The following is a 13536-nucleotide window of genomic DNA, read 5'->3' as shown; positions in this document are numbered from 1 at the left end:
AGGCCTATGAAATATTCAATCAATTAGAAGTCCATCCTCAGTGGATCCCGAGGTCCACAGGTCCACGGGTCCATTATTCAGATTATATAAACATTCCGCAACGACCTCGGAAGCTTTCTCAACTAACCCGTGGAATGTGCCAGTCGGCAGAATAGTTGCTCCATCCCCACCGCAGATCATATAGTAGTGACGACATATATATTTCTCCACTATTTGCCAGCATGTGGCGTTGATAGTTGACCACAATAAATATCAGGACCTGCCTACCCCTTTTGCGTTTGGTTATTCGTTGCCCATCATGAAGGCTCTGATTTCCAACCGCAGTCTTGCTACCAGATTTTTCAACCTCGCCACTGGCAAATCAGTCTGTGGCCAAGGAGGACAAGTCAAGGACGTGCCAATTCCTACAATCTCGCCCGACGAGATTTTAGTCAAAGTCAAAGCTGTCGCATTGAATCCGACGGATTTCAAGCACCTAGACGTCGTTTCTCCCCCTCACTCCATCATAGGCTGCGACTATGCCGGCGTGGTCCAACAGGTCGGCAGCGCCGTTAAGGGATGGACACCCGGCGACCGCGTGGCGGGTGCTGTGCACGGCGGCCTTTTTCCAGACAAGGGCTCTTTTGCCGAGTACTTGAAAGTCGATTCGGATTTAGCTTGGAAGATTCCAGATGGAATAAGCGACACGGACGCCACCACATACGGTGTCTCGGCCGTGACTGCCATGTTGACCCTCAATGTCCGTCATGGTCTCCCCTTCGTCCAAGGTGACGAGGCATCCCCCAAAGATGAGGCGATCTTCATCTATGCTGGAGCGACCAGTGCTGGGCTGTATCACATCCAGATTGCAAAGGCAGCTGGGTATAAAGTTGTTACGACTGCCTCGCCGCGTTCATTCGACCTTGTCAAGGAGTACGGCGCCACTGCAGTGTTTGACTACAGGTCGGAAACTGTTGCAGCAGATATTGTCAAGGCATATCCCAATATCTCGAAGGCCGTCGATTGTTTCTCCGAAGGGAAATCTACTTCCGTATGTGCCGAAGTACTGAAAAACACTGGCGGCACGGTGATGATGCTATTGCCTAATGGCAAGTCAAGCGTACCGGGTGTGGAGTACGAGCTGGTGATGGCATATACGCTGTTTGGTCGCCCTTTCCAGTGGTTACCCCCAATTGGCCCAAAGTTCGAGGCCAAACCAGCCGACCGAGAAGCTCTTGCTCGTTTTTACAAAAACCTTCCAACAATCACACACATCCTAAAACCAATTCCTACTACCAAGCAAAAGGAAGGGTTTGAGGGTATTTTGGATGGATTGAACAAGCTACGGGCAGGCACTGTATCTGGGGGCAAGTTAGTAGTTGAATTTCCAGCTTAGTATAGCGCTGCAATGGAGTGAGATGAATAAAATTCGAAGTAATTATTCAATATTCCTCTGAAATGTAGTAAATAAAGTGAACTATCAAGAAGGCCTGGGCCTGCAGGCCAAACTATTGCTCTATATCATCGTGCGTTTGGGTGACGTCGAGACATCCTGAGCGCCTAGAAATTAGCCTATGCATTGCCCGTGGGCCCATACGGACAATCTCAGCTGATTTCAGTGTAAAGATCATCCGAGGCGCTGCCGCATTAGAATATCCATGGATCCGCTAGTAGATTACTAAAGCGGCAATACGCCCAAAAAACATTTGTGGAGCAAGCTGTAGCACAATTATAATTAGGCGAGCCCTAGCAACTAATTTCACGAGGGAAAGTCAAATGCGGTCTCCTGTACACTGCGGCAAAGCCTTGGCTTTGAAGACTTTATCGGTCAAGTTATAGTTAAAATGATGAGTGATCATCCCGAGCCGCGGTTGACTTCATTAGTTCAAAGGTTCGCTTGGTAAGGTCTTTGAGGTTTGACGGAACGATTGAAGAGGCCGACGGTCAAATGTGATTGCCACGATCATCTACCAATCTCGGGATTATTATTCATCGGGACCTCAGGGGTCCTCCCTACATAAGAAACAAGGGGAGCTTACATTATGACTTCAAGTTGAAGATTGAAGTATTTAATTGAATAGCACCCACTCTTTGTACGACATTGGCTGAAGTTGGATTCAATCTTTTTCAAATATGTTTTCTCTTTTTGGCAAGGGCCATTCTTATGATCCTAGAAAAGATATTCCAAGTCTTGCTGGATGTGTCATTCTGGTGACTGGTGGCAACAATGGTCTTGGGAAAGAAACAATAAAGCAATTGGCGATGCACAAACCCACCAAGATATACATGGGTGCTCGCAATGCTGCGAAAGCAGAAGAAGCAATTCTTGATATCAAGCGAGAAGTCCCTTCCGCCGACATTGAATTTCTGGAAATGGATCTTGCGTCTTTCGCCTCCATCAAACGCGCCGCTGAATCATTCATGTCCACGAACGACCGTCTCGATATCCTCATTAACAATGCCGGTGTCTTTGCCACTCCCCCGGGGTTGACCGAAGATGGATATGAGGTCCAATTCGGCACAAATTACATGGGTTCGGCACTACTCACTCGATTACTTCTACCGATCCTCACCAAGACCGCTGCTACTCCCGGGGCTGATGTTCGTGTTGTGAACATTAGCTCCGAGATATATCGAAACGCTCCCAAGGCCGGTCTGCTTCTCAACCAGGTCAAGACACCTCTCACCGAGATCAGCACTATCGCCCGTTATGGTCACTCGAAACTTGCCAACATTTACTTTGCAAAATCTTTCGCCCAACGCTTCCCCACTATTAAGTCGGTTGCTCTACACCCGGGGCTTGTCCGGACAAACATCGGGGGTGGGATGTCAGCCAACCGGATTCTGTCAGTTATCTTTCAACTATTAACCTCGCTGGCTTCCATGGATGTTGCTACAGGCGCGCTCAATCAGCTATGGGCGAGTACCGCCGATTCTGCTCAAGTGAAGAGCGGGGCGTATTATATCCCCTTCTTCAAGGAAGTGCAAAGAACGGGCAGTGAGAGTGACATGGGAAAAGCGGAAGAATTGTGGCGATGGACAGAACAAGAGTTCAAAGAGCATGGCTTTTAGTGATTGTGTAATGTGACGTGTACTATATTATAATCGTGTTGAGAATATCCCTAATACTTATGTACGGCGTTCCAGGTCCTCCATTAAGTGCCTTTAATAGGTTGCCTAACACCTAATGAGAAGTACATTGGAGGGTGGAGACTATAACTGCTCATTGACGCTAGTTTCACAGGGGGCCAACCTTCCAAGGTTAGTTTCGACCTTGTGTTGTCAGCATCTTCATCCTCAACTCTGCGGCAAGATGTTGACATTCAGTCATCTGAATGTAGACACATTCGAGAATCCCAAGAAAAACAATGGTCGAAAGAGACCCCGCTTTCGAGAGCCTGTCTCATGTAACAATTGTCGAAAATCCAAAGTGCGCTGCGATCGCAAGTCACCATGCAAACCCTGCCAAGATCGTGGAATGGACACCCAGTGCACTTACTCCCGTTCCAAAGGTCCAGTCTCGGAATCCGTCAGGCGAATAGAATCCTCTCAAAACACAGAGATCGATCTACTCCCGTTGCAGCCGATACCTCGCCCCTCTGATGCCGAGATCCTTGATCCACAATCTGTGCCCCACAACCAAACCACTGTCAGCCATGCCAATACTGCCTTCAAAGGGTCGAACTTCAAAACAAGGCTAATTGGTGGCACCCATTGGATGGCCGCGTGCAATGATTTGCCCGTAATGGGGGCCATGCTAGAGAAGACTGTTGATTTCCAGCCGATGTGGAGAACTTTCGCGGAAGTCAAGTGTCTCCTTCGCGTCGCAAATTCGGTACCAGGCGGGGTGAATGGAGACCGTAAGAAGCTATTGGATCTCATTCCCGATCGATCGACCTGCGAAAAGTGGATCAGGCGATTTTGTGAAACATATGGTAGAATCTACCATGTGATTGACCAGAACTGCCTGTTCACCGACCTGGAGGAACGATTTACCGCATGCGTCGACACCAATGAAGTATATGTTGTGAAGATTGTGTTGGTAATTGCGATTGCCATGCAGACAGACAAGTCAGAGCGACTACGCGGGCGTCTGCTACTACAAGAAGCAGAGAGCCGTATTCATACATCCACACGGTTCCAAAAACCTTGTATCGGGGTCATGCAGACTTTATTGTTGTTGATAATCATGAAAACTATCACTGCCTCTGATACTGACAAGATCTATAACCTCATAGGTATCATGGGACTTACCACGCAAATGGCTCTGAGCATGGGCTTGCATAGGGATCCGGCCTTGTTCCCCGGTGTCAATCCTTACTATGCAGAAGTTCGGAAACGATTATGGGCGTGCTTCTTTCGATTAAACCTCGACTATTGCATCCGGAGTGGCTCCCACTTTGGTATTCGACTGGAAGATGTGGACTGTCCTCTTCCGAGCCCTATCGACCTTCAAACCCTTGGGGGAACCATGCTGGAGTCACGTACCTTGTCCCACAAGGCCCATGAAGCATCGGACCAAGCATTCAACATTGCTGCAATGAAGCTCGCTGTAGTAAGAGCTCCATTACACCAGCGACTTCGCTCAACAACTCCTCAGTTGTCAAGCGAGGTACGGGATCGGATGCGCGCCTCTTTCCACAAAATCCTGCATGATTTACCTCCGAGTCTACAAGAGGGAGCTCCATCATGCTGTCCAATCGAGAAGCTTCAGAAAGCCTTCTTATCAATGCATGTGCATAGCTTCATGATCATTATCACACTCAATTTTGTCCTAGGAGTCCCGTCTCATAATTCACAGAGTGGAGATCTCTATGAATCATGGGATAACTCGGTGTCCGTTCTTCATCAGTTGCACGAAGTGCTGCAGAGCGGCTCTGAGCTCTCTAGCATGGCGTATCATCTACTCTGGACTGATATTGCCCGTGCAGCATTGACTGCATGTTTGGTGGTTGGTCGCCTGCGGCGCATCAATTTAGGGATAACTATCTCCAATGGCCCCCAGCCCACGCTAGTCATCTTTCAGCAGCTTTTGGTGAAATATCTAGACTCTTTATCGCAGATTCTAGCTGGAAGATACCACCTCGGACCTGTTGCAGCGAAGACAAGACTTATCCTTGCTGTCGCAACAACTATTACATCAAGCTTGATCAACGACCTTGGTGGCTCACAACAGGATTCCAAGTTCTTAAAGATAGGCATCAAAGCTGCCGAGGAGGTCGTAACTGAGATGGAAGCCTCTCTGAAACGGGAAGACCAAGACTCAACACTCGCCTTGCTGGGATTCAATAGCACGAGGACGTCAGCTCCAGCAAGTGCCCCCACCCATTTTGCGTCGGACTGGATGGGCCATGCACAACTTCCGGATCCATTAATGCAGACGTTGTTTCCAAATGGTTGTGACTTCTACCCAGACTCAGAATCTCCGGAGCTGGGTATGCAGTCCGACGTATGTTTACCATATTCCATGGCGCCATTCATGTCTACTTCGACGATCCAGTCTCCACATAATCTCTTATGGGAAGACATTTAAATTCAGATCCGCTGGCATATGACTTCCTTCACTTGCACATAGACGAATAGATATGGGAGTGCTATTGAATTAAACATGCAGATTTACATTCTCTATTACATTCTCTATTACAGTCATAATCTGATCTTGCCTCCAGACATGCTAACGAATTCATCGTCTGTCCGTCTTATACACACTCTCAAGCCTTTTTCAAAGCGAATCCCACCTTGACCACGCGAGCAATGATCAAGCACACACATCCTGCCAATATGAAGAGCGCGGAAAAGGTCAAGGTACCCCAGAAGACATCTCCTCGGGACGTTCGCTGGTGATCCAGAATTGCACCCGCTACAGGGCTACCGATCAACAATCCCAGACCCGACGCAAAGAGAGTCATACCGATGTTGGTGCCCAGCTTAGACAGATCTGGGCAGAGGAAGGCGACCGTCGCGGGAAGCACGGCCTGGATCGCACCGCTTGCTAAACCGACAAAGACCGAAATAGCGATTAGACCCGACTGAGATTCCACGCTGATCCACGCCAGCATCAAGACACCGGTTAGTAGGACGGACGGAATCATGACCGACAGGTTACCGATCCTATCTGCGATGATGGACGGCATGACACGGCCGGGGATTGAGCCCGCGTTCATGATAATCAGCATATAGAAAGACAAGTCCCGCGACATGCCCAGGTTGATACCGTACAGCTCGACGTAGAAGAATGGGATATAGAGACCAATGAAGATGAAGAACGCAGCGATGAGCCAAATGGCGAACACGGGGTCCCGGAGCGACTCGACGTTGGTCAGTGGGCCAGACTTGCGAGGCGGAAGGCGAGGCTTCATAACAGCGACCGAAATGAGAAGCGTCCCCAGCATGATAAACGCCATGACTCGGACCGCCCATGGCAGTCCAATCTGGACGATCAGACGCCTCAGCACGACAGGGTAGATAATGCCTCCGACGCTTGAGCCAGTGGCAGCCAGACCGAGCGCAGTTGATCGTCGCGTGGAGAAATACGTGCCGACTATAGCAACACTAGGGATGAATGACATTCCAGCGCCGATACCGACACACAGGCCCTGAGCTAAGATAAGCTGCCAGTACTCCTTGCAAATCGAAGTCACTGCTGGGTTAGTACTTCTCTCGTTGCGAATGGGTGGTATAACTCACTCATCATGCCGAACACCTCGAGAAAGACACCCAGGGTGATATCCGTGTAGAAATACCCAGCATCAAGAGCGCGTCCGCACAGGACTCCAATCACCAGCATCAGAAACGCCTGCAGCGATCCAATCCAAGCAATCGAGGACTGTGACGAGTCCTTCAGCAAGCCGGTACTATATTCAGACTGGAATGTGCCGAAAGTATTCAAGAGACCCCAAGTGTTGAAGTTCAGGAAAAAGGCCCCGAGGACTTGGAGCCATGCTTTCGTGCCTCCATTGGGTGGTGAAGGTGGTCCTGCAGGCTTTGGTGGTTCTTCTGCTACTGCCCCTGTCTTGGTATGGCTGTTGGCGGTCATTAAGTCCGGCTCGACATCTTTTCCGAACATGGAAGATGGCTGCGAGGATGCCATTGGGAGGTGGTATATAATCAAACCGAGGTCAAAGTTGAAAGCACCGAAGAGCAGAGTGATGAAGATATAAATGAAGATGTCTAAGTTCTCATGCCACCAAAAGATTGTGGAATACGCCAAAATATATTGCTAGAGCGAGCTTCTACTTTACAAACCAGTCAATCTGGTTTTTTTTTTAACCAAACTAACCAAATGACCCTAATCAAGATATCATCTTCTAACAAAACATCCACTGAGTCGAAATGTCCAATCACGAGAAGAAACAAACATCAGATTAACAGATCTGGAATGTTTCCAGCAGATTACCCCATTGGGAAGTACACGATCCGGGATTTAATTACCTAAATGGGAAGTAGACAGGGCTAATCGGAGATGAGGACCCTTACAAACACTAGCATGCTGAAGCATTCTCTCACAGTTATTGATTTACCGTAGTAGAAGCACTTGGAATTACTTCCAGATTAATCATCCCTGCAGGACTATGGACACCATGCAGTGTTGGTTTATTGAACCATACGCAGGAATTGATCACTCTTGCCGAGACTGTGATGTACATTCCTTGTAACACTTTTGTCATCTAATAGTGCTTCTAATGAATCCCCAGCACACACTGCCTCTGATAGAAAGGTATCGCAAAGCAGAACAGCAATAAGTGGTAGCGAGTTCTAGATCGTAAAGCAGACCCTTTCATGAACAAGCCGAGGAGTAAATAGAAAATGACTGCATGTCAAGTATCACTCAACAGCCATATATATTGGACTATTCGGAAAGAGATATTTTACTAATCTGATAATGATCATTTATCGAAAAATATCAGGAAAATTATTACAATATAAATTTATTGAGAGAATAGGTTTCAAAGTTGGTCAGTTTTGGTGGGAAAATGGGCAGTGGGTAGATACTTAGTATATTAGAGCGGGATTAATTCTCGAGCGAATATACCTCTTAAACACTGTTTAGCTCATTCATTGTTTAACAGAACTTGAAAATCAGACCAATCCAGCGGACTTCACAACAGCAACCTCTCCGTTTCTTGGACACATAAAAGATCTTTCTCGAGTCCATACACTGCACATAGTCAAACAGTCCTTGCTCACCCAGTCACTTGGTAGTAAAATGATATCTTTAATTGCTTGCTCACCATGCGCAGTGCGTTGGTAGCTTCGATTGTCGTCTGAGGCGGTCATGCTTGAAGTAGCCGAGGCACTACTAGAGCGACGGGCGGCAGATGATGATAACTCATGGCCGAACGAGATCTTCACGGAGCATATCGAATAGTCTTTTGAAAGAAACACTAAGCGGTCATGTACCAGAAACGATAGGGAGAGTAGGATACGTGATGACAAATCATGCGTTAAAAAGGCCAGAGTGCTTATTACACTGTCCGCAGCACTGCAGGTGTGGTCCACTGGTAGAGGTTCTGACACCGAAGATGTCGATAACCAAAAGAATACTTTTTCTTTCTGGGATTTCCCCGTCGAAGTCTGAATAAAGATACGACTTCTGTCATGGGTGACGATGGCACAGTCAACGGCTCTTGTGTCATATGCGTCATCGTAAGCACAATTTGTGTCTGTGGGAACTGGGAACTCAATGCGATATGTCCGCATGTTGGCCAAGTCCCAGTCCATTGTGCCGACAGATTGGGGACCAACCCAAAAGATAAGTGCTGGATTCCGAGGATGAACCAACCATTTGCGAACTTCAGGTGACCATTCTAGCGAGTGCATCACAGATCCTGACTTGACCGATAAAATACAAAGTGAGGATGATGTTGAAACCAGAAGCCATGTTGAGCTTGGGTCGAACAATAGTTGTACAATAGGGCCTGTTGTGATGCTTTTCATCGACATTTCAAGGATGACATTCAGCACAACCGAGCTGAAGTCGGTATTCTGAGGGCGGATGGAAAATACGAACGTATTTTTCCCTGAATCAGAGAAACAAATATAACGACCGTCATGACTCCAAACAAGTTGTTCAATACCGAGAAAGCCTTTGGAGGTATGAACATCGCAAACGAAGCCATGTTGTGTGTGGAACAACCGGACCTTGCCGTATTCTGTTCCACTGCAGTACAGTCCGCCAAGGGGCGATGCAGCGATAACGGAGATTCGGTCAATTCTTCGGGGAAGTCTAGAAGGGACCATAGAACCAAGCTCAAGACTTCCGGTTTCACTGTCGCTATCGGGTCCCTTTTCAAGATGTTCTGCATACCGTACCAAAGAATTCGGCTCCCAGACATTTCCGTATGACCCGCGGATGTCATAAAATCGATGAAGGCTGGGACTAAATGCCAACCCAAGGACGGAATCTTGCGATGCGAGCTGGTAGAGAAGCCGAAACTCGGATGTAGTGTATACTTTGATAGTTCCCTGTACATCACCAGTAGCAAACAAGCTTCCATCAGCGCTCATGGCCAACCTGGAGGCACCAGTTCCAAGTTCTTCGGGTTCACCTTCATAAGGATTCCATTTGAAGACCACGCCTTCGATATATAAACCGAGTAACTCTGCATTGTGCGGGTGCCACATCGCCTCTAGGATTTCACCTCTTGCAACGACTTCACGAGCTCGCCAGCAGTGGTTGATGTGTACTGGTCCGTCCACTTCCCAAGCCGAAAGTGGATGTCCCCTGTAAGCTACTGCTAGAAGATCTCCATTGTTGTTCAGTGCCATGTAGCTTGACGAATTCAACAAATGTCCTTCCAGCTCGGGTTCCTCAAAGTCTGCAACGAGTTTCCAAGTCGGAGATGAATCAAGCAAGTCAAGGGCTCTGATTTGTCGGTCATCACTGCCCACCAGTAGAATGCTATCATTGCTTTTAAAAAGCATGGTAAGAGGTCGTGGCCGAGACTCGGGATTTTGGGCGGATAATTTGCATGTCCCTGTTGCGATCTCCCACATCTTAGTCGTTCGATAACCGTACGTCACAATGAGGGTCCCTGTCCGATTCAAAGCAATTCGATACACACGCTCCCCGTGTGCTATTGGGTTGATTATTGCTTCTTCAAAATCAGATGCATCGTAAACAAGAACATTCCCTGAGGAAGCCATGACCGCAACCCGAGGCCCTGCAGCAGTGATATATGACGCATATCCGCCAAATGACAAACGAGCGATGTAGTCATCCCAATCAGGTATTGAAATTCCAGACACCGCCAGTGTTTTAGCTTCGACCTTTCCATACTGTTGATATATTGCAGAATTACGGGGACAGAAAGGGGGAATGCTTTTGTAAATCGCGTCAGGGTGGCCCCGGAGAATAGCACCGAACTTCCCCACGATTTTGACCAAATCAACTGCCCACGTCTCCAAAAGGTTTTGCTCCCCCAACCAATTGATATCGGTTATCAATGAATCTTGGCTCTTCTGCCTTGCAGCAGAATATCTGGAAAGATTTTTCGAGGCGCGAACAAGAATCCGCAGCCGCCTCAGGATCGCCAGGATATGAATCCACGTCAAGACCCAGTGGCTAGTTAGAAACTTGTTGACAGTTGTGAATACTGTGCTTTGTGCAGAAACCAAGGGGAGATGTGAAGACCACCAATTAGCACTGTAGTCGAGGAAACCAGGGATCTCCTCTCGGCTAACTTTTGCTCGAAGACCGGTCTTCATAAGACAACGCATACAGTTCTCAAACAACTGCTCGTTGGCTGCTGCATAGTTGATCTTGAATGGTCGGTTTTCATCGCTAATCAAATACTCACGCGCCGAATGGTGAATTATGACAACGTTGCCACCGTTATCCACAATGATGAATCCACCACACAGCTCTACAATAGACTGCTGAAAGTCCAACATGCCAGAGAATTCTGTGCCCAATGCCATAGACAACTCGGAAACTGTCAGAGTCCTGAAAGAGCAAGTGACGCATTGGAGGACTGCTATCGCCAAGGCCCGACCTGATGAGGATGGATTCTGCGCAATCAGCAATCCCATTCTGTCATAGAGTGCTTCCATTCCAGATGGTAATTCATGAAGAGCCGTTTCCACGTCACTAATTGTGTGGCATAAGTTCAGCTTCTCGACGGCCAACCGTACCCACTTACAAGTTAGAAAGACCAAAAGTTAAATAATGGCCATTGCACTTACGAGAAAATTGTTTCGTGCGCCTTCAACTATACGCTGCACGATCCTCTCTTTAAAGTCATCGGTACCCGACAGGTTCAGTTCTTGGCGGATATGAGCGTATATATCTTCCGGGTGTCCTTCAATGCTGACTGTCTCCTGACGTACTGAGGATGGTATCTTTTTCATTGCCGTTGTGATATCTGGGGTTTTGCGACTGAATATTGCAACCTTTATTGGGACTGACGACATGCCGAGGTCTTGGAAGAGTTTCATAGCGGATCGGGCATCGACTGCTTCATCTAATCCATCTATGACCCAATAGAGCGGAATTTTACAGTCCATTCTAAACAGTATAGACTTGAAGACACGCTCCCAGATCGTTTTTGGATCGGCTGTTTCAAAATCAATGCCTTCATCAGCAAGCTCAGCAAGCTTTGTCCGAAAGTCGAGAATATTTTGCGAGATTTGATAGGCGATAGAGCGAAGCAGAAGGCCCAGAGAACGCTTTTTCATGTCCGCAAACCGAATGAAGAAATACTGACAGCAAGAACCTTCAGTTAAAAGACTTTTGATGACGAATGTGGAAAGGACGGATTTTCCAGTCGCAGGGCCTCCGGTCACCCAAAGTATACAAGGGGACGAGTTCGTCTTGTCAAGCCATTTTGAATATGGCTTTTGCTCCAAAAACCATGAATTAGTTCCTTCTGTCCATTGATCCTGGAAGAAGAGATAGTCCAGGTCAGGCAAATCAGAAATCGCCAGCGAAATTTTCAAATCTCGCACGCCTCTCTCATTTGTGATGCTTAATCGAGTCCCAGGAGATTTTGCGATAATCTTGCTCACTATTGACTTGAGTACGTTCCTTACTGTGATGTAATTTGGATCTCCTGGGCTGTCATACTTGCAGACATTATGATGATCTGCGTCTAGGGCCTTCGAAGTTTCCCCTGGATAGCCCAGTACAGAGGAGTCCTTCTCCAAAATCATCTTTGTCAATTAGAATCATACTTAATATAGCCAACATGGAAGATTATGGACACAATTACACTTACCACACGAGCGCCTTTGAGTCCAAGGGAAGTTGGCTGTGTTTCATAGAAAGAGACGATGTCAAGTCTTGGAGCGATGTGTCGGAATTGCTCGTTAAGCTTCTGCAAAGTAAAAGAATCCCTGGAGAGTTCGGAAATGTAGAGCTTTGAGTTACTAATATGGGTGGACTGCAATAGGCGATTCAGTACAGCAGCCAAGTTAGTCCCTCGGTGCGGAGTTGCAAGGAAGAGAATTGCAGAAATGGCTTTGACTATTTTTTCGTACTTTGGGTCATTCTGACCCTGCATATAAGCCTATGCTGAGTGAGCCTAGTATTATATATTCGCGTTAATTGCCTTTTATCTTACCTCCTTCACAATGAGTCCTCCCATGCTGTGAACAACAAAAAGAAGCGGCACCTTGGATTGTTGTTAGTTCGTATAATTCTATGACTTCCTTACTCCACTCACAGCACCGATATTGAGGTTTTCCTTTTGCCTATCATTGGCATGTTTGAGATCGAACAACAGTTCCTTGGCAAAATCCAGGACGACAGTGCTTGCATTCCCTGATTTTCGAAATTTCGCGTTGTAGCCAAAGCTCAGAATCCTCGATAAACAGAGATCCGGCTCCAGTGGGAGAAACGTCAAAGGCCAGAACAACTCGGGTTTTCGGGATTTTGACCACGTCCAGCGGCTGCTACCTCCAAGACCGTGGACAAAGACGATATCTGCCTTATGGCCATATTGTGGCGTATAAACAACATTCAGGCCAAGGGGACCAGGATCACTTTCAGGATGTCCCTGAATCGGTGGAATCGTTTGATGAGAGGACGATGTCACGATCGCAGTCAGTGGACTTTCATCTTCTTCCTCAATGGGGGCGTCCGATATTGATGAATTGAAAGTTGGTGTGTGTGAAGGGGTCTTTTTATGGGAGCCTCTCTTTCGCAGACTGAATTTCTTGGACAACTTGGAAGTGTTAAAAATAATACCGAGGGCAAGCACTCCAATCTGATACCCACCATGTTCTGTGTTAGATTTTCTAGTATATCGGAGCCTATGGACTACTCGTAGGCCCGTAGATTAAAGATGCTCTCGGTAATGCCTAGATTGTTGCTGCTAAGTATATGTAAGATTTAACTCCGATCAGGATAACAGGATCTTAGTTGTCGAGTATGTGCAGGGCAACAATTGAGATAAACTAGGATTGCTATCGAGCGGGGATGTCAAAAAAACAGCGGCTCCGCTGACTAGACCGCAGGATTCAGGTAGCGTTGTTGATCAAATTGCTAAAGACGCGCGAATATCACATTTACGAGTCCCCTATCACGTATCTTGTCCCTTTACGGAGTAGTTTGCAGGG

The 13536-nt window shown here is 47.3% G+C and overlaps 5 protein-coding genes across 5 annotated transcripts; 3 read left to right on the top strand and 2 right to left on the bottom strand.

The window, feature by feature from the left end:
* Window positions 1–298: 298 nt before the first annotated feature.
* Window positions 299–1375, top strand: PGRI_067870 (zinc-binding alcohol dehydrogenase family protein; the record flags this gene model as incomplete). The annotated part of the gene is made up of 1 exon (XM_040794501.1): window positions 299–1375. One exon carries the CDS (start codon window positions 299–301, stop codon window positions 1373–1375), a length of 1077 nt encoding a protein of 358 aa, XP_040649751.1.
* A 737-nt stretch (window positions 1376–2112) lies between these two features.
* On the top strand, window positions 2113–3051 carry PGRI_067860 (Short-chain dehydrogenase/reductase SDR; the record flags this gene model as incomplete). The annotated part of the gene is made up of 1 exon (XM_040794500.1): window positions 2113–3051. The coding sequence occupies one exon, from the start codon at window positions 2113–2115 to the stop codon at window positions 3049–3051; it is 939 nt and encodes a 312-aa protein (XP_040649750.1).
* Window positions 3052–3457: 406 nt separating this feature from the next.
* Window positions 3458–5512, top strand: PGRI_067850 (fungal specific transcription factor domain-containing protein; the record flags this gene model as incomplete). Its single annotated transcript, XM_040794499.1, has 1 exon — window positions 3458–5512. The coding sequence occupies one exon, from the start codon at window positions 3458–3460 to the stop codon at window positions 5510–5512; it is 2055 nt and encodes a 684-aa protein (XP_040649749.1).
* A 178-nt stretch (window positions 5513–5690) lies between these two features.
* Window positions 5691–7069, bottom strand: PGRI_067840 (MCT family MFS transporter; the record flags this gene model as incomplete). The annotated part of the gene is made up of 2 exons (XM_040794498.1): window positions 5691–6619; window positions 6667–7069. 2 exons carry the CDS (start codon window positions 7067–7069, stop codon window positions 5691–5693), a joined length of 1332 nt encoding a protein of 443 aa, XP_040649748.1.
* Window positions 7070–8078: 1009 nt separating this feature from the next.
* Window positions 8079–13198, bottom strand: PGRI_067830 (uncharacterized protein; the record flags this gene model as incomplete). Its single annotated transcript, XM_040794497.1, has 7 exons — window positions 8079–8137; window positions 8211–11115; window positions 11164–12129; window positions 12195–12359; window positions 12540–12590; window positions 12642–13142; window positions 13196–13198. The coding sequence occupies 7 exons, from the start codon at window positions 13196–13198 to the stop codon at window positions 8079–8081; spliced, it is 4650 nt and encodes a 1549-aa protein (XP_040649747.1).
* Between the last annotated feature and the right edge of the window lie 338 nt (window positions 13199–13536).

This window comes from Penicillium griseofulvum (assembly GCF_001561935.1).
Source record: "Penicillium griseofulvum strain PG3 chromosome Unknown contig_91, whole genome shotgun sequence".
Classification (NCBI taxonomy): Eukaryota; Fungi; Ascomycota; class Eurotiomycetes; order Eurotiales; family Aspergillaceae; genus Penicillium; species Penicillium griseofulvum.
The sequence above is the reverse complement of the archived record's forward strand: the minus strand, read 5'-3'. Positions and strand labels throughout refer to the sequence as shown.